Source organism: Nelumbo lutea, chromosome 2 (assembly GCF_056320005.1).
Source record: "Nelumbo lutea isolate HS-2025 chromosome 2, American lotus-T2T, whole genome shotgun sequence".
In the NCBI taxonomy this organism is placed as follows: Eukaryota; Viridiplantae; Streptophyta; class Magnoliopsida; order Proteales; family Nelumbonaceae; genus Nelumbo; species Nelumbo lutea.
This window is the reverse complement of record NC_142685.1, coordinates 57,087,194-57,111,846: the sequence shown is the minus strand read 5'-3', so window position 1 is coordinate 57,111,846 and position 24,653 is coordinate 57,087,194. Positions and strand designations below refer to the sequence as shown.

The window sequence follows — 24,653 nt, the reverse complement described above, 5'->3', positions numbered from 1 at the left end:
ATTGTACCTTCACAAAAAAATCCTAAGCCCCAAAATACACCAAATGTGTCACTCATCTCTCACTAGACTCAAATTCTATGTATAAGAGAGAAAAACCCCGAAATACATAATTTTTCGTATTTGGTTTGGATCTATAAGATGAATATGGGTTGGGTCCATACTGCCGCGGGGCTTACACATCCACCACAAACCACTATGAAAATTTGCCTGCGGGTTTTTCTTAAATTAATTTGGAGCAGATTCACAAAGCGGGTCACCACAAAGAATTCAAAGCACAAACATAACATAAATAATAAAAAATCAAAAAACTGATGAACTGAATTGACAGTTAACCAAACCGATCAGCTTCGGTTTGGTTTTGGTTACCGGTTTTTGGAAAGTTGGTAACCTCGGTTCGGTTTCAAAAATTACCCACGGTTTGCTTAACCGAACCGTGAGCACCCCTAATTGAAAGGGTTTAGACTAGCAATTCATATTAAGAGAATACACAATTTTTGGCAGTCGTTTTTTTTACCTCCAAATACCTTTGAACCATGTTGCAAGGGTTAATTACCTCATCATACTTTATAAATCATAGACCATGTTTTAAAGACATCATTACTGATGATGCGCAATCTAGTGCTCCCTGCTGGAAGATAGCTTGGACGTTGGGCTAGTGAGGTTGCATAGTCGAGCTTCAAGGAAAGGATGTTAGAGTGTTCGGGGTACTTTACCTGGTGTGGGTACTCTGATGCTTAAGTTAGCAATTTGGAGGTTTTTTGAGAGAGTTGAAAGCAATAAGCTAGAGTATTGAGAGAGCTAAGTCATGTGTAACTTGTAAGGCCGGAGGCTAGGCCTTTATATAGGCGAGATGTCATGGGCCTCATGATATGTGTTTGAGATCCTTGGCCCCTTTGGTCCAGAGTAGGTTTCACACCCCAAGGTGGACTCTACGTAAGTTGATAAGGCTTATCCAGGTCCGTCTGAATCGGGTGGGGAAAAGATGAACTTCGCTGATGTGGTGCCGTGATCCCAAGGAGATTGAAGACAACTGGCTTGCTTCTAGATAGAGGTTACATGGCACATCGGCAGATCGGTGCATATAGTTGAGCCACTCGAACTTCGGTCTAACTAGGTGACTCAAGGTGCCTGAGGTGATTGGGATCACTAAGGTCACCAAAGTCACTGAGGTGTCACCACATCATTCCGTCATTCCACGTATCGTCACATCATTTAACGAACTAAATTATCCCTCATCAAATACTATTAGTTAAATAAAATGGAATTTCTAGAACATGTTTCATTGATTAATAAAAAAAAGTGAAACTAAAAAACTTGGGAAATTTATGTAAAAATATGATTTAATTTCGTGTGTCAATCATAAGATTTTGAGTGCACTTGTAATCTTAGAACAGACAAAACACAAAAGACTCCAAGGCATGTTCAGACTTCACACATGGAACTAGGGTCCACTGGATGACCTTCCGTGGTCAAAATCCATGCGCTGTTGTTAATCCACTAAATTATAGCACAACACATCTATATCTATAATATAAAGAGGAACAAGATAAGGCAAGAGGGCTCCAACGAGGTTGCTCACACGAGTACCTCTACTATCTCCCTTCACATATGTGATTTTGTTTTGTTTAAATTACAAAAGTAACCTTTAATGTTATTATTGTCACGTATTGAACTATTAAATTCTTTTCCATTATTCCCTATTTACAAAGAAATTTATAACTGACAAATGGAGATAATATTAATAGTCATTTACCATGTTATTAACGTGTTTGCTTAGAGAGATTTTGTAACCGTTACAAGTTGATATATTTAGTTCTCTTAAATGTGTAAATTCTCTCAAATGAATACATTATAGGGCTTTTTCTAAAGCCAAGTTAATTTTTTATGAGCATTTAATTTGTTTTATTTGTAGATTTTGGTTAACCTCACAAACACTTCTCTCCAATTTCTCAATTATGTGCTCCATACAATCGGGGTTTAATTTTCAACTTTTCATGGTAAAATATTCTCAGATCTTTTCTAACCTATTTTTTGTACATTTTACTTATTCTCAACTTCTTCTCAATAGTGTTTAAATCTCAGTAATCCTCTTCCAGCGTTGTGGGGAATGGTTGGTACAAGTATATTAAAGTTTAAACACTTTTTTTTTTTATCTATGTAATGACTGTCTAGATCCTCTAATGCCGATTTAACGACCTCCTCACCCTCCAAACCCTCTAATGCCGATTTAACTGCCAGCAAGAAGACCTAGCCTGTCACTTTGTTATGGTTGACATTCATAATACTTTTCTTACTTTTGAATTTTATCCCACATCCTCAAACCCTCTTACTCTATTGGGCTGAATAGTTTTATTCTTAATACTTTAATTACTTATTCAACTATCATCAATTTTTACATGCTTCCGTGCATTGCACGGGTTTCTCACTAGTATTTGTTATTTTGTTATAGTCATTCATGTAGCATCAATGTTTTAAAAACCATTTCGGAACTGGAGCCACTTTGACCACTACTTTATGGTCAATAATTTTAATGGATGGTCATTGAAATTTAAAAAATAAAAAAAAAAATGACTAAAATGTATTGGTTATTCGGCCACCAGGGATTGTTGACTAAATCAATGGTTTTTGATGAAAAAATGGTTCGGAGAGAAATAGAACCGGTTGTTTGGACTCCGAACAATCCAACCATCCTGATCACTGATGGTTCAAAAACCAGTAAAAAATCTTTTTATTGCTCTTACAGGCAAGGTTGAATACGTCATAAATAAATGCCGCTCTAAGATTAGGGGCCGTTCGTTCAATAATGACTGAAGTGGTCGAACTGAATGGCTTAATATCTTCTTTAGACCACAACCAATCCAATCAGATGATTTGATCATGGTCCAATTGAATCTTTTTATGTCAAAATTTTCCATAGCAAAGTCTGAAGGGAAAAAAAAAGGCTTTATTTTAATATGTTAAATCTATGTGATTAACATATATAGAGAGAGAGATTTAGCCTTAAGTAGCATCTAAATTCTCAAAAATATGCAAGAGAATCAAAAGCAAAAGCAAGGTTTTAATACCGTGGTTGATTAGATGGTCGGACTGTTCAGTTAGAAAACCAGTCAGTGTATTAGTTTCATTACAGCGCTGAACTGTTATATTTTTAAAAAACTGTTGAATTTATCAGCAATTAACTGACCCAGGTGGTCGATCTGTTCAATGCAAACAACAAATTTTAACCCAATTTTTAAACGGATCGACAACTTAACTGTCTGAATCAATGAATTATTGACCAATTCAATAATTTTTTATCAAAGACCAAATTTAAAGTAAAACAAAACCGCTTGTCTAAAAAGTTTCTGGGCTAACTGTCTGAGTAAATAGGAGTTCAAAAACCTTGGTCTGATTTATGGGGATCAAGTGATTGAACCGCCACCGATGGAGAAACCGATGGCCAAAACGGTTGATGGCTTTAGTGCATCTAGGGTATCTAAGAAAATCGACAATATATTTTGGTGAGGTGGACCATATGTGATAGTTGACTGCTTTGTATTGCCGACCATTGGTTTGATTTATATATTAGATGGATTGAAGAAAAATTGAATTCTCTCGAAATCTACCAAGCAAATTGTTTGGAATGACAGAGGCACTTTACCATGAACAAACAGCTCTGTCCTAAAGAGATTCTCGATAAGGGATTGGCTATTTAGACTATTCTGTGTCTATACTGTGTCTATACTGTGGGTATATATTACCATATAGCATAGGGACCACCACTTGGTGCAGTGGTACCGATACCATATAGTTGGGACCAATTTTGTTTATTAGTATTTTTTATCATTTACCGGTCTGTTGTGTCATTTTGATCCCATTTGCCCGCTAAATGCATTTATTCATGTTCTATTATTTCTCATGCAAATAAAGAAATGACTATTTTAGTCATAAAAATCTATTATTAAAAGAAACATTTTTGTCTCATTCAAGTATTGACAATTTCTCCCAAGAAAATAAACTTTTCTTGGTACCCTGCAAAAATCTGAAAAAAGAACATAGGATTTTTGGTCAATGGGAATCAAAATCCCATTGACCAACTCTCCTCTCAAAATCCAGAAAAAGAATACCCCATTTGTTTTAAGAATGGTTTTTGATGAGGGCAGATTTGGCCCTCCAGTGAAATTGTGACACATGGCACCTCGTGACAACTAGAAAAACACCCAACCAACAAACTTACAAAGTTGGTGACCCACCCGGGCACCAGTCTGGCCGGCCTGGCGCGACCTACGCGTGGCCTGACGCGCGCCTGCACGAACTGTGCACGGCACGCGCGAACTGCGCGGCGCGCGCGCGGCCTAGCGCACGGCCTGCGCGACCTGGCCGACCTGCACCAGCCTAGCGCATGATCCGGCCAAGGCGCCCACCGACGAACCTGGCCTAAACACTGACCCGCCGACTGACACAGGCGCCAGCTTGACGACCTGATCTAGACACTGACCCGCCGACTGACACAGGTGCCCACCTGACGACCCGGCCCAAGCACCGACCTGGCCGCCTGACACAAGCGCCAACCTGACGACCTCGAGGAGTTCACCACCGTACCCCGGTTCTGACAGGATGCGACGAGTCTTACCATTTGGAGGCTTTTCACCCACCTAACCCGTGAGGACTCCGGTATATAAAGACCTCACCCCCCAAAGGGGAGGGGGATAAAAAAGAAAGGGAAGTAACCCTACTCTCTAGCTCTCTCATATTATCTCAAAGCTCTCTACAATAAGAGTGCTAACTTAAGCATCGGAGAGCCCCCACCGGGAAAATACCTCCGGGACCTCTGATTCAGTTCTCGCAGGTCCTTCAGCTCCCGCCGCCTACGAAGAGGAGGAAAATATGTAGTTCTCGGAAGTCCCTCAGCTCCCGTCACCTACAAGGAGGAGGAAGAGATGGAGTTCTCGAAGGTCCCTCAGCTCCCGCCACCTACAAGGAGGAAAAGATGGAGTTCTCGGAGGTCCCTCAGCTCCCGCCACCTACAAGGAGGAGGAAAAGATGGAGTTCTCAGAGGTCCCTTAGCTCCCGCCACCTACAAAGAGGAGGAAAAGATGGAGTTCTCGCAGGTCTCTCAACTCCGGCCACCTACAAAGAGGAGGAAAAGATGGAGTTCTCGCAGGTCTCTCAGCTCCCGCCACCTACAAAGAGGAGGAAAAGATGAAGTTCTCGCAGGTCCCCCATCTCCCGCAGCCTGCAAAGGAAAGAAGACCACCTCATGATGAGGGCAATCAAATTGCGCCGCACCAGGGGGCAGTTCGCCACCAAGGCAGTTCGCCCCCAGGCAGTTCGCCACTAGGCAGTTCATCCCCAGGCAGTTCGCCACCAAGGTAGTTCGCCACCAGGCAGTTCGCCCCCAGGCAGTTCGCCACCAAGGCAGTTCGCCCCCAGGCAGTTCGCCCCCAGGCAGTTCGCCACCAGGGAGTTCGCCCCCAGGCAGTTCGCCCCCAGGCAGTTCGCCACTAGGGAGTTCGTCCCCAGGCAGTTCGCCACCAAGGCAGTTCGCCCCCAAGCAGTTCGCCACCAGGCAGTTCGCCCCCAGGCAGTTCGCCACCAGGCAGTTCGCCCCCAGGCAGTGTGCCCCCAGGCAGTTCGCCACCAGGGAGTTCGCCACCACGCAGTTCGTCCCCAGGCAGTTCTCCACCAAGGCAGTTCGCCCCCAGGCAGTTCGCCACCAAGGCAGTTCGCCCCCAGGCAGCTCGTCACTAAGGCACGCCACCACCGGGTCGAATAACGAGGTACTTTACCAAAAAATTTTACATCACAAAACATTGATACGTGGCCGAAAACGGTTACATCAGTTTTGATCTTTGTTCTTTTCTTTTTAGAATTCACGTGAAGAAAAAACAATTCACACTAGAGAATACCCCCTTAGCTTTTGAAGTGGGGTCTCAAATTAAGGTATGGCATGTATAACTTTTAGGATTTGACTTCAAAAGATTAAGCAATATAAATAACGATTTCTCATTTGGCAGTCCAGTGCTTATGTGCGTTCTTGTTCAGTTTTGTGTGTGTTTGGTTAGAAAACATTTGTGTAATGGAAATGATGGCAAATAATGATTTCAAGATATATCTGCATTTAAATGGATACAAAATTTTACACTTAAAAATTGTTCTATATAAAAAGGTGGATTCATGTTCGTACCTATCACAACTAAAAAATAAAAATCATTTGTCAAGAATACAAAATTATTATTATAAAACTAAATCAACTTTGCATTTTTTTCTTAAACCAGACATCAGTATTTGTACCTTTCCCAAATGCAACCAAGAGACAAGATGAGAATTATTCAAAGAGTTGAAATAAGCTATGTTAAAAACAGTTATAAATACAAAAAAAAAAAATAGATATTAATTCTTGTATTAAAGAAGAAAACAAATGACTTGGTCATGTACATGCGGGCTTATGTGACTTGTGATTAGATGCATATCCCGATTCATGCGTCAGTTTTTGCAGCAGATCCCAACTGAATGACTCGTTACTTTATTGTTTAATGAATGAAGTGTTAGATTAAGACTATGTTTGGTTTGAAAGAAAAGGTAAAGAAAATAAGAGAAAAATAGAAAAATCTATACAAAATTTAGAAAGGCTTTCTTAACTTTTTCTTCCTTTCCCTACTCTTTCCTTCAAATCAAACACAGCCTAAATGTATCAACGAAAGTTAGGATTTGTTTCATCGTTTTTAGAACAACCATATTCTCATTACGATGGTTGAAAATACAGTCATAGCCGACTTCTACACCTTATAGACAAATCGATCCAAATAAGTAAAAAAGCAAAAAGGAAACAATGGCCGGTATCAATTCGGTTTGTCGTTGACGATTTACACCAAAAAAATTGAGAGTTAAGCTTTGGCCTTGTATCAAGCCTTGGGTTACTAACACCCGACTCCGATGTTATGTTTTAACTGCGACCAAAGCTTTTTTATTTTTGATATCACTTGCATGTGGTTGTATCTTCCCAATTCGCATGTGAGAAATGGTGGGTCTATTCATAATTCCCATGTGAGGAATGATGGAGCTATTCATTGAGAGAGAGAGAGAGGACCACATGTTCAATCCCCACATCCAAGGCCATTTAGAAAAAAAAAAAAAAATTCCACAATGATAGTTGGAGACTTTCTTTTGAGCTGCAAACTATGAATCAATTAGATTCCTTAGTTTGTTGGGAAACTTAAATTAAGCTCAGTTTGGAAGAAGTACAAATACAAATATATATAATATAAATACATACAAAATAATACAAAATACAAGGTTTTGCACTTTATATATTTGTATTTGTACTCCTTTCAAATGGAGCCTTAGACTGTGTTTGATTGCAGTGTAAATTTATTTGCACTATTATAAATGCATGGGAGTGCAAATGCAAAAATATTCAATTTCTTGTTTAATTTTGATTTAGATTTTCCTTTATTCTGCTTCATGTCTTAATTTACTTCATTTGTATTGCAATCAAACAATATAAGCTAAAATTTGAAACAAAAATTAGTCAGAATTTACACTCAAATAATTTGCATTGTCATAATTTTGCATCAGTGCAAATTTATTTGCATTGTAACCAAACAAGCCTTAATAAGGGGTGAAGAGGAACATAAAGACTACTTTTGACTTTGGAGCTCTAAACTAGGTTCCCACGTTGAACATTCCTATTACACCTTTAGACAATTAGAGGAACTAGGACTCCGTTTAGAAAGAGTATAAAAATACAAATATGTGGAGGTATTTTATATTATTTTGTATGTATTTGTATCATCCAAATTTGTACTTATACTCTTTCTAAGAGGAGCTAAAAGGATTTTAGTCAATTTGCATGATAAAAGGGAATACTAAATATGAAAATTGTGAAGCCATGCTAATTTTGCTTTTGTCTTTTATTTTTAATTTGTACTAGCGGGACCTGTGTAATGCATGGAATTTATTAAGCGAAAGCTAAACAATTAATAGAAACACATACTTTTAATTTTTAAATTAATTATTTATAATTTGGGTTCGACTACGATATGGAAATATATGATATCTGAAAGTTTTTTGACCAATCAACTAGTACCATAAATATGGTAGCCAATCAGGTGTTATTTATCAAAATTCAAGGGTGGATTTTGACTGATCAAAACTCTTTCCATACCATATATTTCCCGCATCATAGACTCTCCCTTATATTTTATATAGTACTTTTAATAATTTTTTTACAATACAAAAATAATAATAATTAATTTCAGTTAGGGTTGGTTCATCAAACTGATGAAACCAACCAACCTGACCAACTTGAACCGAGTTGGTCGATTTTCTAGTATTTTCAGTCAGCTTTGGTTCAACAATTTCCCAACCTGACCATGTTGGATCAATTTCACTTTGGCCATTTGTAAATTGACCAAAATAAAACGACCTAGCCATACATATATATATATATATATAATTTTTTAATACGAGAAAGTGAAAAAATTCTCATATTTCTTAGTCTAAAATATTTTACATCATAAATTTAATTTTTTTAAGTTTAAATCTTTTGAACTGACCGACCAAACAAAAAAAAAAGACCCAAACTGATACAACCCAAGTTGTCTGATTTCACTAATGATCAGTTAGCTTTAGGTGACCAACTCTCCAACCTGACCAGGTTGATTTGGTTGGCCAAACAACCTACAACCAAATAGAACGAACTCATGAACACTCTTAATTTAAGCTAAATTAATAGTTTATTATGTCTCTAATAAATAATAATAGTTCAATCTTCAATAATTATTGAAAATTTATTGCGAAAATACATGTTATTCAAAATATATTGATAATGAAAATACTATAAAAATACAATAATTATAAAATATAAGAAATGCTAAAAAATATATTAAAATAGTCAATAAATAGTGTAATACCAAATAATAGTTTAATCTCTAATAAATATTGATCAATAAATTATAAAAAAAATACAATAATTACAACAAGTACAATAAATTAAACTTAAAAAGTTAAACAACAATAGTTTAATCTCCAATAATTATTGAAAATTTTATGTTAAATAAAAATACAAAAATAGATTTATACATAATTATTTTAAATACATTTATCACAAAAACAAAAAATAATTAAATAAAACACAATAAATATTAATTTTAGTGTTATTAATAAATATTATTTTCTTTCAAAAGTTATTTTCTAGAATTGTTAATTAATATAAGTGAATTAGTTATTTACAATATTATTTAGTTAATTAAAATTGAAAATATTAATTATTTATTGAATTTAATAATCCATGAAATTATAATTTACACTATTATTACATAATTTTGTTATTTATTTTGTATAATATTAAATTATTATTAATTTGAATATTATGTTATAATTATTTTTCTAGTTTTAAGAAAATTATAGTATTGTTATATTTTGTTAGTTAAAATATTTAGTTATTTAAATATTTAAATAATAAAGTTATTACATAATATTAAATATTTTGTTGTATAATCATTTAGATATTTTTAATGTCTTGTTATTTAAGATATTTGGTTCTTAAAATATTTAAATAATATTTTATATTTTATAGTTAATTTTTGATTATTTGAATAACATTTAAATTGAGTCATCTGGATAACCCTAATGTATATTTTTAGTACATAATTTCGTGATATATTTTGTAAAATAATATAAATATTGTTAAACCAGCTATATTTTTTGTGTTTTTAATAAGTATTTTAAAGTTATTTTATACTTTTTTAGAATATTTAAATAATTTTTAATTTTTTGATTCAAACTTTCTTTAGATAGATATAGATAAAAAGTTGGGGAGAGGATAAATAGCAATTAGAGATAATTTAGGAGCCAAAGTGGGGGATAATGGGGGAGATAGTTTAGGAGAAATTTTAAGAGATGATATTATTTAGGTTATTGGGAACGTGAGAGAGAGAGAGAGAGAGAGAGAGAGAGAGAGAGAGAGAGAGAGAGAGAGAGAGAGAGAGAGAGAGAGAGAGAGAGAGAGAGAGAGAGATTTTAGGTAATATTTTATGGGGAAGGAAAGCATCTCATTGATTGTTTAAGTGTCTCTCTGTGTGTGTATATATATGTATGTATGTATAGGCCTGTTCCGTAATGGGCTATGGGCCTATACTAGCATGGTCCACTTTTTTGTTCTATATTGTGTTGGCGTACGAGCCTCAAAACCCAAGCCCAACACAATTCGGGGGTATGGGCTAGTCCAATTGCTACAGTGGCCGGGCTGTGTTGGGTATAACCCACTTTATAGTTTCACATTTATGAGAGATCAAACATTGAAATAGCAAAAAATGATGAAGGTAAAAATGAAAGGATGCAACTTTGGTTGATAGTCAATATGTTAACGGTTAGTATTCATTTTCATTGAAAAAAAAACTTTGTTTCATAGTGTACATCCCATTTAATGATAGGTTAAATAAATATTGGAATAACAAAAAACATGGAGGGTAAAAAGGGATCGTGGTTCGATTCAATCCAAAGTCTGGTCCTATTTTATCGAATTTGGATATCTTCATTATGAATTTTCGGATTAGATTGGATAATCAGATCTAATTAAAAAATCGGATTGAATTCGGATCACCCCTATCCGACTCAAAAGGATCCACTATGTTATTTATATTATATCTTTATAAATTGTTTATATTATTTATTTTTTATAAAAAACATGTATATATGATGAAAATAGTTGAAAAATACTTTCATTTTTCTTTATTTAAATTTTTATATTTTCTTTTTAATAATTTATTGTTTAAAAAATTATATCTGATTGGATCATATTCGAATATCCAACATCCTTATCGAATTTGAATCTAAATATTTGTGAGATTCAATCGGATTGGATTCGATCTATAATTTATCATATTGGATTCGGATATATACCCTAATTTGGATCCATTTCGATCCGATCCATTTGCATCCCTATAAAAGGGAAAGTGTAACCAAGCTTTTTGACGAAACATTGTTACCATCCTCATTTTTATTATAGATTGTAGAAATATATAATGATTATAGAGAAATTAGGGTACAATGGCTAAGGAGGGACAATAATGGAAATATAAAATACTATATATATAATATTATAAAATACAATTTGAATAAGAATAACTAAAGGGGCAATAATAGAAATAGATATGTAATTGCAATAGTAATGACTAAAGAGGGGTAATAATGGAAATAGATAATGGGATTACCCATCTACCATTCTCATTTTCATATATGATAATATAAATAAATAAAAATATCCTATCTTTATTCCTCACTTGAATTGTTGTGTTATATAAATCAGGGTATAATGACTGACGAGCAATAGCGGAAATAGAAAAAATCAGAGTCTTTTAACCATAACCATTCTCATTTTTATAAATGGTAGGGTTACAGACATTAAATGAGTATGAAGAGAGAACCACTTTTACAATACATATTCATAACGACTGCACAATCATAATATCATGATAATTAATGGAAGGAGTGCAAAATCTTGTATTTTATATTACTTTACATGTATTTGTAATGTATATATTTGTATTCGTACTCCTAAACTGAGTCAAAGAGAAGTTTTTGAAAGAGGTCAAAGTATATAGGAGGTTTGTAAGTTATTTGTTAAGAAACAAAAGAGAGGTTTAAGCACATTCCTTTTTTTTGTTTTTTCTGATAAGTAAACATAGGATCAAACTAGATGAATGTCCATGAAAAACTTGAACCCGATCATGCAACCAAACCAGGCCAACGATATATTAGGGATGAAAAGTGAAAACAACATCCATATAAGTTCTAATTTAAATTCAAATTTATTAAACTAATGATGATCCAATTCCAAGCCATTAATAATCGGATCAAATGTGGATCCATTAGTACAATCATTACATATTTAACATTTATATTGTCAATATTAGTAGGGTGGACATGAATCAAGTTTTAATGAGATATTCAATCTCAATTCGTGAAAAACTCGATTCGTCTCGCCCAAAATCAAACTTAAAGCCAACCTCAAGCACAATGAAGCTTTGCTTGCATATATATAATTTTTATATATAAAATAAGAAATAAATTTTTTATATGTATAATTTTTTTATTTTTTATAGGAAGCTTGACTCGCAATCGAGCTCAAACATTTGAGCTTTTGAGTGAAGTTAAATTCAAACTCAAGTCTCTAGCTCGAAACAAGCTTGAGGTCAAACTTGAGCCTTATGTTTTTCTAGCAAGTGGAGCTTAAATAGCCAAATATTCAACTTGGTTCAACTCAAATCCTTTCCTAAATGCAGTAAGATTGATTCCAATGTTGTATTTATTAGCAACATAACTCAATTGACATTAATTTAAAACTTTATAAAGGTATATTTGACCCAATTTCGGAACCTTTTTTTATATTTATTAAAGGTGGAACAAAAGGTTGAAATTGATTGAAGTACCTTCATTTATAAACATTAAATGCATTTATACCATCTCAAAATTCTATTTTATATTATTTTTCGTAGACCTATTTTCAACCTTTTTGTTCCCCAAAATACCCTTGATTATGCTTCTTGAAGGGATAATTATTTTCAAATGTCAGGATGGGAATAAAAAGTTTTGAAGAGGTTTAGGGAAAATTACAATTGAAATTTGAGATGGCAAGACTATATTTAACGTACATATGAGGGTTTTAACAATTTCAAAAAGTATATAGAATGAAGACAAATTAATATTTTATTATTAAGGGTATTTTAGTAAAATAAACATTATTATATTAACTCAATTTAATACATGAACAAAACCCCTATTATTTTGGTGTTCGATCTCCTACCCACAAGAACCCTACCCACATGTCACTATAGCCGCACATTGAGAACATATCCCATATTTGCATGTTACCATTCATGGGAAAAATGTTCATGATGTATAGATGTAATGTCATGTGTGTAGGGCATCTGATTTGATTATTTCAAACTCGTCACTATATCCGCACATTGAGAACATCTCCCATATTTGCATGTTACCATTCATGGGAAAAATGTTCATGATGTATAGATGTAATGTCATGTGTGTAGGGCATCTGATTTGATTATTTCAAACTCGTTCTTTTGCCTATAACAAGGGAGGGGAAATTGATTAACGGAGAAGTTAACCAACTTTTCCATGTTTTTTTGCAAAGAAATGTAAGGTTCACGGAAAATGCATTTTTCCTTGAGTAAATTTTTTGACTACATCCTTGAGTAACTATTAGGTGGGCAAATCATTTTCCCTTGGGTTATAGGAAGATATAGGGAAAGGTAGGAAAACCTTTACCAATCTTGTATTGGTTTCCCTGTCTTTCCCTTCATTTCCCTGTATTTTCCTTCAAACCAAACATAGTCTTTGGGGGGACCTACCCAAACTATTATAGGATTAAAACGTCCTTATCAATTTACAAAAAGCTAAAGGTAAAAGTGATAATAGAGGAACAAAAACACTTTCTCACAATAAAATATAGGTAGATGTCTGTGTAATACGTCTCCGGGTAAATATGTTCCCGGCAAAAGAACGAGGCATTTGTGGTTAAAGGGAGTACAAGTTCTCATGTAAACCTAAAGGGTGGTATAAATATTTGATTAACCCCCTTCCCCTAGGGGTAAGGCTATTTAGTAATTTGCCCTAATCTAAATTGACCCAATCACGAAACATCTTCCTTATATTAAGCAGTAACAGGTAATAATTTGACATCCAATTGAGGAAAATAAAGCTCAATTAAGCTTAACTCAAGCAAGAAATTTGGGCTCAGGTCCATCTCATCCAAGTCATCTATATTAAATTAAATTCTATTCTTTTATTTAAATTATATTGTAATTTTTAAAATTTTATTTTTTCATTTTATTATTCCATATATAAATAATTGTATACATCAAAATTCATATAGAATAAAATTTTATGATTTTTTTAATTTCTTGTGTATTTTATTAATTTATTTAAGTTTTTTTTTTATTTTTTTTCAATTTTTCTAATAAAAAATCATGCCTCTCACACCCCAGCCTGTGGTTGAGCTTGTCTAGGCTTGTATTGCAGGCATAACCTTTGAAGAGTTTCAGGCCAGGTAGGACATGACCCACCCAGGACCATGTATGGCATGGCACAGCCTACTAAAGCATAGACAATCCGCAAAATCGTGTTGTACCGGCGTGATACAACCCATTTTATATTTTTTAATGAAATAGTGAAAAATATAAATTAGAAACAATACAAAAAAGGGCGTGAAAGATATTAGATAGCATACATACAAACAGATGAAAAGTAAATGAAAAAAAAAATCATAAATTATCAAACATCATTCCAATCACTTTCTAATGGCCTAAATCCAAGTTGTTCCCAACTTAGGGTCAAATCGATATTTTCATATTAAATTGTATTTTTTTTACTGTATTTGATTTACATTAATGAATTTAATTATAATTTTAACTATTATTTTTTCATTCATTTTCTTCGATGCATCGCACGGGCTTCTCCACTAGTTTCTATAAAGAAATGGTCGAAATTCAACACCAACATGGTCTTTTGTTATTCACATGAAGCCCATGAATTACATCTTATGGAGGTAATTTGATAAACTTTCATTCCAACGAAGTTTGCCGATTTAAAAAAATAAAATAAAAAACTTTAAAACAGTATATTAGCATTTTCCATGTTAAAGTATTTATCGAAAAGCTCTTCCGAGGTTTGGAAGAGTTCGGGTTCAGTCCAAGCACGATTTGTCCAGGCAACGTTCGTGCATTCGGAGGACGCGCCACGTATTCTCCGAATCGTGTGAGGTGCTGAAACGTGCGAAAAGGCTTCAACCCTGTTAATGGTGTCTGCCGTTAGTCTGGCTTAACCTGGACGCGAGTTCGGCTCCTCTCCTCTCGTGTTGCAGACTCACGCTCTCTCCTCTACGCCTGGCGGCGATTGCAAAATTATCACCGCCGGCGACAAACAATCATCACCGACGACGGATCAACCTCTCCATTGACAAGGACCAGAGGAATATGACTTCCACCGTTGGGACTATGGAGCTACCTGCAAGTGTCTTCCTTGACTACCCATTTCTTTTACTGTTTTGAGACCACGATTTCTAATTTCAGAGAAGATGAGGGCAATGGGTTTGCCTCAGCAGATTCAAGGGCTATGTTGAGAGCAATGGGAATGCCTGAGGCCCAATTCCTTTAGAAATTTGTTACAGGTCACACCAAGGATGTAGCAAAGCCTCTGATGGAGTTTTATGAAGATACAAAAGGTAAGAGATTGGCAGAGTCCTCAAAGTAGGTCGCATGTAGGGGTTCCCTTTTTGGTAATGTATTGTTGTATCTAATCTGATATGATCATTTATTGGTAATTTTATAAACCAATAGATTGATTTGTACCTGAGGTTGATCCGCAGCAGGTGATGATTATTTGTCGCCGGCGGTGATGGTTTTGTAATCGTCGTCGGGTGGAGAGGAGAGAGCGTGAATCTGCAAGAGGAGAGAAGAGGAACCGAACTCGCGTCGAGGTTAACCCAGACTAACGGCAGACATCATTAACAGGGTTGAAGCCTTTTCGCACGCTTCAGCACCTCCCACGATTCGAAGGACACGTGGCACGTACTTCGAATGCGCGAATGTTGCCTGACTGAAGCCGAATTCGGTTTGGAAGCGTCTGATAAATCTTTTCATACGATCTTTTGGGCTTTTCAAAGCTCAAAATACTAAAATTTGGTTTCTTCCTTTTAATAATAAATAACATGAAGCCGGAAAGAATTCACACCCTAGAAAGTTCATAAAAGTTTAAAACTGTTTAAAATAGGAAATGTTCAAATGAAACTGTCTTTCTATGCCTGAAAGTTTTTATTTAGGTTCAATTTGAAAAAAAGTATAAATATATAATTACACTCTATAAATTTGCATTTGTAATCCTTCCAAACTGAGCCTAATAATTTCTCAAAACAAAATGGAAAAACAGAAAGATTCTCAACAAGCGAAGATGTACTTCTTTGGTTTGGTGTTGCCACGAGCCTCAAAAGGGGAATAAAAGGACAAAGATAATGTTCTAGTCTGTGAATACGAAAAAAGGGCTGTCGATATCACTGCAACCACCAGAATATGCAGTGAGACCCATCCGCCAAAACAACACAATTTAACGCAAATTTAGAATCAAAGATTCAATTAGAACCACGATAATATGTTGCCTCTGTGCAACACTTGATAATCATCTTTTCTTTTTTCTTCTGTTTAGTACATGTACTGAATGTTGATAACGTTAGATCTACTTTCTCCTCTCAGGCCTCAGCGTGGAAGACAAACCGGCAATCACGATCCAGTAGAATTGTCTTCTTTTTAGTTTAGTCCTTTCAGCTATTTTTGTACCTCTCCTTTTTCTCTTCACCTTTTTCACGGTTAACCGAACCGTGGTGTTTTTTTTTTTTCTTTTTTTCAAATCGAACCGATTCTTTGATTTTTTGAAAAATTATAAACCAAATCGAACTGAAACTAATTGATTGGTTCAGTTCTTTAATTTTTTTAAAATTTATAATATTATAAATATAGAATATAGAATATATTATGAATAATATAAAATATATAAATGTATATACCGGCAACACTGCTAATTTTTCGTATTGGTTAAATCGAAACTAAATCGATACCTTCAATTTTTTTTTTTTCAAAATATCGGTTTGATTTTATTGAATGGTTCTTCTTTTTCTTTTTGGTTTTTGATGAGCATCCATACTTTCCACATATTTATTTTTTCTAGAATAGTCCTTTGGTCGGCTCCACTTCTAAGGATTCTATCTTATAATTAACACCCGTTCGATTGGAATCCTTTCTATCATGGTTGCAGGGCCTAATCTAGGTCAAAATATTCTAATCAAATGGATTTTTGGCCTTTTGCATCGGCTCTACGCCTCTACCTATACAATTCGCCGGTCCCACGGGATCTATTACGAATTTACGATACAAGACGTCCCATCTCGGAAATTGATGAACGAACGACAAATTTTGGTCCATTAACAAGATCCAACAGTTTAGAACACCCTACATAATGGACCTTTCTTTTCTAAAGAATTACATAAGGTGCCATTCCCCGAAATTGGCAGCAGTGCAGCACCGTGGCTGTGGCTGGAGTTCGCGGGTCTATTCACCTTTAATAAATACAGGGGATTTGTCATTCAGAAATTTTTAATTAAAATCTTGCTTAGGGTGTAGTTTAGTAAGTTGAATTGACAAATCTAAGACCAAGCGGAAGTCGTCTCTTTAGAGTTTAGAGAGAGAGAGAGGGAGTGAGAAGGCACCGAGACCGAGAGAGAGAAAGTGTGCCGTGGAGCCTCAGTTCCTGTAATGCGTGGAACCAGTGACGGACAATGGCGAACCCGTGTTTGAAGCTCTCTAGATGGCGGATCCAGCCTCTGAAAAACCCTAATAACTACATCAGATGCCGTACGGTTTGCGCCCTTCGTCCTTCGCGAATCCGATCCATTTAGATTTTCAGGTACTGCTAGTTTCTCGCTTTTTGAGTCTTCTTCTTCATCAGATTGGCATGGAGTCTCAAAAACCTACATTGTTTGTTTCTACGAGATTTTTCGGTTTTTGTTCGTCCTTATCTCCTCATCTTTTCATTTTTTGGTCTTTCTTTAAGTTATTTGTGAAACTCGGCGGATTAATGCTCCGGGCCTTCTATTAATTTGAATTGTGGACATCTGAAAAAGGTGGATCTTCTCAGAACTTTTAATGGAAGAAAGTGCAGTTTTTTTTCTCATTTTTAGTTATGGTTCTGCACGAAAGTTCTGTATTTTGCCGATGTTCGATTTTTGTTACTATCTTTAGTTTTAGTTATTGACTAGTTTTTTCATCTATGATTGCCTGTGGCAAGGAATTCCAGTGCGATTAATGTTTTTTCTTCGATTCGTTTGGTAGGGATTCCACTTTTGGCCCGTAATAATGGCGGAAGCGCCTAAATTGTTGTATATAGTTGTTGTGGACGACGGAGAGAAGAGTGAAGGAAAGGGAAACGAATCCTTTCGATATACACGACCCGTGCTGCAGAGCACTCTCCAGCTAATGGGATGCAAAGCTCGACATGCCTTTAAGGTAACAAACAGGAACTTGTTCTTCTGTCTATGATTTCTTTAATTCTTGTTTATTCTTGTCTTTTCGAAAGGACGTTTATGTAATTCATGTCTGTTAATTTACTGAAGCATTAGAAAAACAAGTCAGTAGTTAAGCCAGCGGTTGATGTCTCCATTTGGCATTGGTTTTCTAAGGCTTTCGTCATCTAGCATGTCCTCTATATATTTCATTAGGACGAGGAAATTTTTAGTAAACACTATCTCTCTTTTACTTGGCGAGTGAACAATTTCTTATGAGCATATTATGTTCCCTATCTGAATATATGTTTTGTACTTTTGTTGTATGTTTCTATTGTCAGATGAGAAGCATGAAATATTTTCTAATTATCCTCATTTTAATGTCGCCAGATTAGCCGAAGGGTTTTTGAAGTGATGAGAAATGAATGTTCAGGCGATGCTTTGCCTTTTATGATGGAAATTGCTGGTTTAGATGTTTCGGAAGGGTATTCTGAGAAGGAAAGTGACCAACATTCAGATGGTTGTCTGAAACAAGGAGAGGTTGGCGACGATTTGGTTTCAGAGAAAAATGAGGGAAGTTATAGTAAACCTTTTGAACTGTACAAAAGACAGACAACTGTTTTTGTTAAGAGAGAGGCATTCTTGGATGTTGTCTGTGATGCTCTAGCCTTATACAAGTATGTAGGCCCCAATAAGAGGAGTGACTTGGTTTTAGCCTGCAGGTACCACAACTTTTTCCCTTGTGAAAGTATTTGAATCAGCATCCTGTTGCCTAACCTAGGGTATCTTTATGTTTACATTTGGAACGAGCTGCCTGGTCTTCTAAAGACATATCTATTAATGGCAATATATAATTTAAAAGCAGCCTGCTATTGTTATTTTTTTTCTTGTTAATTTTAAATTTGCATTTTTCCTAGTTTAAGTTAAGCATGTATGCTTTATCCTTGAGGGGAAATGGGCATAACTATGCTTAGTCATGTTCATTTGAGACTGTAATGTCTTTAAAATATTTGATTTGTAGAGTACCTGACAAGGTTACAATTTTTTTTTGGATTTCATGCTCTCTAAGTTGTCTTATTATAGTTTTTATTGTACATCCTTTCTTTTATTGGTTAAAGGAATCAGACTAGCAGTTAATGTTAAGTATTTTCTATGGTTATTCATGCTACATCAAATGTTATGATGCTTTCTTGTTATTTCTCTTGCATTTGCTATACATTGTTGTATCTTCTTTTTTAAATTACTTATTTCGAGCTTCTAAAATAAACAGCATAACTAAGTTATTTACAACTTCGGTTTCTTTAGGTTTTGATAGGGACTCCTTTTGAAGGATTGAGTTGCATCTGTCCAATTTCCTGATTTTTACTTCATTTCTTTGAGTATGCCAGGGTTAATAAACTAATTTTGCTGAAAAGTTAACTTATTGTATCAAATCAAAGGTGAATTCTCTTCAACTGGTTACATTTTTTTCTTTCATTTATTCAATAAAAACAATCGTAATTTGGGGCAAAATAGTGTTCTCTCCTATCCAAAAATAAATAATTCAATTAAAATTATAATTGAAAACCTATCAATTACACGATGACAATATGTGATTTTATATATAGTTTTGGGATGCCTTTTATCATCTAGAGAGACCTTTTTGGGCAATGTTGTTCATTAGGACATTGAAAGGTGCATTTTAGGTTTTAGAATTGAATTATTAGGACATTTCGAAATTTTATTCAACCAAAGGTAATATTTAATCATGGGTTTGTTTTGTTCAAATTCAGGTTTGTAGTGTAATTCACAATTGGTGAATGAACCTGATTTGCTAATTGCTAGTGGTGGGCTTCTATGTTTAGTATAATTCATTTGCTAGATCACTAGTGCGTATATACATGTTTTACAGTACCTCATTGTATGGCTGGATCCTCTAACCATCTTTGTAGTTTCAGTTTATTTTGTCGTAAATAAAATTTATATTGCCTTCAAAAAAGGTTTTGTAAAGTGTGATTAATCATATGTTTTGTGAAATGGTACTTCGGAGGCATTGCATGGTAGAGGCATTGCAAGGGTACATGCTTTTATGTCAAGGAATTTTCTTATCATTTGGTTTTTCCTATATTTTAGTCTTTACATTTATTTATTTTTTTCTTTGACAAAATGGACCTAACATTCTGATATGTGTATCTTTCTTTAAAATAATTTAATTGGTATCCTAATTTTCCTCATTAGAATTTTGAAACATCATGGACCACTACCAGAAATATGTGTAGTGATTTAGGTAACTGTGTTTTATTGGGTATTTGGGTTGCAAAAAGTACAAGCAGGGCTTGGATATAACCTGCAGTTATTTTAATGGATGTTTTTAAGTTTTTCTATTATACCAAATGGAGAAGAGTACAAATGAATTTTTGGTGCATATGCATTCTTTGTGCTTGTTTTCTCAAGATTGTAGAGATTAAGTTGATTAGGGTGGTTATTGAGGTTACATTCTTATATGGCAAAGCACATTGAAGTTTCATTGTTTTAGAATCCAGTCTATGTAATTGCTTGAACCTTATTACAATAGAAGCATTCTTAACAAAGTATTTGTAACATGGGTTTCCTGTTTGTAGAATCCGAGAGAGGAAGGAATCTGTGACTGTGTTGTTGTGTGGCACTAGTGGGTGTGGCAAGTCTACCTTATCTGCTTTGCTGGTATTTCCACTCATTCGTACATGGATACTCTTTTTCCACTGCTTCAGTTAGAAGATTGATTATAATTTTCCCTTGCTTTTCATTTTTTGCTCAAGTCACCAAATATTAATTTGAACTAGAGCACACTATAGTGAAGGTGGAAAAGGAGTATTATGGTTTTCTTAGCTATTCGAACCATGGAAATGCTAATAGTTTACATGAATATTATGTATATGGCATTTTGCTAAACCTGATATTTTCTTTTGCATTACATGTCCATTCCTACAGTCCACCAGACAACAATATGGTTGTTTTCTAAAATTTGTAGATACATACATCTATTTGATATTGGTTATGGCATCTAAATTTATCCAAAACAAATAGTGGCATATAATTCATTTAAATTCAACATGTAGAAATTATTTCTGTACTGTTCTTGTTTTGTTTTGGGATTTGAGCTTGTAGGCATGTTCTTTCACAGGGTAGCAGGTTGGGCATCACAACAGTGATCTCTACAGATTCTATTAGGCACATGATGCGGAGTTTTGTCAGTGAAAAGCAAAATCCACTACTCTGGGCATCAACCTACCACGCTGGGGAGTTTCTGGATCCAGAGGCAGTTGCAGAAGCAAAAGCCAAGCGAAAAGCCAAGAAATTAGCACATGTTTCTCACTCATTGTCCAAGGATGAAGTTTCTGAAGGACCTGGAAATGGAAGACCTGATACTAGACCATCTGATGTGGGTTCTTGTACCAATGAACTGATTGGTGCAAAACAAATGGCCATTGAGGGATTCAAAGCACAAAGTGAGATGGTCATTGACAGTCTTGATCGGCTGATTACTGCATGGGAAGAACGGAAAGAATCAGTAGTTGTTGAGGGTGTTCACTTAAGCCTCAACTTTGTGGTGAGTAGATACCATTGAAAATAAATAACCCTTCACTCATCTCTCACTATTTACCATCTTATTTCCTTAACCAATAGTACTTGGGAGATGAAGGGAATTGGTTCAATCATTTTTTAATCTTACTATATTTTCTATATGTTATTTTAATTTACCATTTAAATTGATTAAAGTTGCTAACAATGGGCAAGTGTGATGGCTGGTCTTGGGTTTTAATTAAACATCTTGCTGGAATTAGCTAGTGAATTTCTTCTAAGTTTCTAGTAACTGGTGAAAGGGGAGAGAATCAAGTATTGATTAAAATTTCCTTATGTAACTGGACATCATGACTTTGCACAATAAGATATTGGGTCGATTGGTACCTATTTAATATGCCAGGATTTTCCTTTCAATAGATACCATCTAGAAAATCATCTGGGTTGTCAAATCAGAGAAAAAGAATGTATCTTAAGTTGTTAACTTCCCGGAAGGGAATTGCAGAGGACAAACAGCCCAACCAATTATTGGCACGGTAAATTTAACTTAAGCTAAACTGAACCAAGGGAAGGAAGGAAAGGGAGAAGAGAACAACACCAAAATATAGCATTTCAGATTTGTACAGTTGTCACAAAGTGCAAATTTTGTATCTTGTGGGTGGAAATAGTTCTTTCTTTTGTTGAGTGCTATTATTCAACATGTTTTCTTTATTTTGGCATGCCAGATGGGACTTATGAAGAAACATCCTTCGATAATACCATTCATGATTTACATCACAAATGAGGATAAACACTTGGAACGATTTGCAGTTCGCGCAAAGTACATGACACTGGACCCAGCAAGAAATAAATATGTGAAGTATATTCGAAACATAAGAACGATTCAAGACTACCTCTGTAACCGTGCTGATAAGCATCTAGTTCCCAAAATAAACAATACCAATGTTGACAGGAGTGTTGCAGCCATCCATGCCACAGTCTTCAGCTGTTTGCGCAGGCGTGAGGCAGGGGAGCAGTTGTATGACCCTGCTACAAACACAGTTGCTATTATAGATGAGGAATATAGGAACCAGTGTGCTGCCAACTCACTGAGCTCCAAGGGGATGTTTCAACTAATCCAGAGAAAAGGATCTTCTAGGCATCTGATGGCTCTTCTCAATACTGATGGGTCTGTGGCTAAGGCATGGCCTGTAGATTCAATTGATAATAGTGGCAAATGTGTCACATGCCCTGGGAATGAGAGAGGTATAGGGAGTCCAATGTATGGACCTTTGCAGATTGATAAGGCAGAGCCAGTTAACCTTCAATTTGGCAACTTTGGGATAAGTGCCTGGCCCAGTGATACTGTTGGCACGAGCCATGCTGGAAGTGTTGATGAATCAAGGGCTGATGGGACCGAGACTGGAAGCAGATATTATTCTTCATGCTGCAGCTCACCACGGATGTCTGATGGACCTGCCAAGGAGGTAGTTATCCAGTCTGTTTCTTACTGATTCACTGCCTGGTTTATGATAGGTTGTATTGAATCCCCATAATTAGGAATGGATCTTGATCAATGTGATATGGCCATGCAAACAATGCAAGTTGATCATGTATCAAGAGTGCTGGTGCTGGAGCCAATGATATTGGTCACTTTCATCAATTACCTCATTCCCAATTTTGTTAAATTTCTATGCTTTTTCTTGTTAGGTTTTCCTTAGTATTGGATAGTGCTTGTGGATTTACTTGTATTTATTTGTTCTGCTTTTCTGGTGGTCTTCTACCTTTTTCCCATAAATTAGCTCAAAGAGGAGCTTTCAGTCTCTGGTAGCGATGAAGAAGCTGATGATCCACCTGAAGCAGACAGTGATGAAGATCTCAGTGACATAGGTGACAAGCAAATCCATGAAGAGGTATGATTGAGCACAGTTTTATACAAATTTAGGAAACAAAAGCTTAAGAGCAACTCAAAAACTATATTCTGGATCCCATCCTGTGGTGTTGCAGAGAACCAATTCTCAACCTTGCATTTTCCAGTTGACAAACTAAAATCATATGAGAGCATATATTTTTGTATCTGCTTTTCACACAATCTACCAAAATAAATGGCATGCTTGTTGCAAATGCCTATTAGATCGGCAGCCTTGGGCTTATACAACTATAAAACCTTTATTCTTCTAAGTTTATTATTGTCAAGACTCTTAGATAACATAATTTCCGTTTTCTTAGTTGAGGTTTGGAACAAGTTTGAAATTGCTCTCAGATGCCCAATGAATTTCAAGTCTGACTATTATTCATTAACTACTAACTGTATTTGAAGATGGAAGGGTCGGTTGACGAAGAGTCGACAAAATCTGATGAGGAATATGAGGATCTTGCCATGCAGGATGGGATAGAGAATGGGTACTCGTCTGATGATGATGACTCCAAAGACGAAAATCTGACAGACGAGTACAGAGAGAATTTGGGTATCTTCATGAAAACCAGTGATGAGGCTTTGCCAGAGTCGCCATGTTCCTACTGTTTGCTTATGGAGAAGAACCAGAGTGTGTCAGCAGCTGGCAATGCCAAAATGAGAAGACGCTCACACAGCATATCAGCCTTGGGGAAGCACGGATCTGTGCTCACCGGGCCCATCCTCTCTGGTGCACCGCAGAGGTAGCCCAATGCTTTGCCTCTTGACTCTTGAGGAATTTATAAGCTTCTAGTTGGGATATCGAGGCCGCTCGGTTTTGTTTTCTTGTTATTTTGTTAATTTTTTTTTTTCACTTATGGTTGTTCTTTTCTTCCTAAATATTCCCCTTGTAAATATAGTTCAAGTAGCCCTGGACATTATTTCTGTGTCTATTTTATCATGCCTCTCTTTCTAATTAGAGTTTGCTTTGCTCCTGCGGTGGTATTATAAAGAACGTTTGAGTCTTAAGAGTTGAGACTTGAGAGGACGCTCCTCTACCTTAAGCATAGACTTGTTCATGGACCGGGGTCAGGTAACACGATGGGCTGGCCTGGCCCAGCCTGTTTTTTGTCAGGTTTAGACCAAAAACCAGGCTTGATCCTTTTTTGGGTTGGGCTTGGGCAACCCTAA

General features: G+C 35.6%; 1 protein-coding gene and 1 long non-coding RNA gene across 2 annotated transcripts; both read left to right on the top strand.

Annotated features, from left to right (window-relative positions):
* Positions 1-14,849: 14,849 nt before the first annotated feature.
* On the top strand, positions 14,850-15,734 carry LOC148870898 (uncharacterized). The gene is made up of 2 exons (XR_016107077.1): positions 14,850-15,223; positions 15,368-15,734. It is a non-coding gene; the product is annotated as an uncharacterized LOC148870898 (long non-coding RNA).
* Positions 15,735-16,615: 881 nt separating this feature from the next.
* LOC148870897 (P-loop NTPase domain-containing protein LPA1 homolog 1-like) lies at positions 16,616-24,438 on the top strand. The gene is made up of 8 exons (XM_088968959.1): positions 16,616-17,454; positions 17,880-18,053; positions 18,440-18,771; positions 20,650-20,731; positions 21,192-21,617; positions 22,315-23,055; positions 23,371-23,481; positions 23,889-24,438. The coding sequence occupies exons 1-8, from the start codon at positions 17,398-17,400 to the stop codon at positions 24,228-24,230; spliced, it is 2,265 nt and encodes a 754-aa protein (XP_088825085.1). The 5' UTR covers positions 16,616-17,397; the 3' UTR covers positions 24,231-24,438.
* The last annotated feature ends 215 nt before the right edge of the window (positions 24,439-24,653 follow it).

Excerpts from the sequence above, each read along its gene's own strand:
- LOC148870897 (XM_088968959.1), top strand. The coding sequence starts at position 17,398 with ATGCCGTACGGTTTGCGCCCTTCGTCCTTCGCGAATCCGATCCATTTA. Across the intron at positions 17,455-17,879 it reads CGATCCATTTAGATTTTCAG|GGATTCCACTTTTGGCCCGT; the intron begins GTACTGCTAGTT and ends TTCGTTTGGTAG. Across the intron at positions 23,056-23,370 it reads CTGATGGACCTGCCAAGGAG|CTCAAAGAGGAGCTTTCAGT; the intron begins GTAGTTATCCAG and ends CCCATAAATTAG.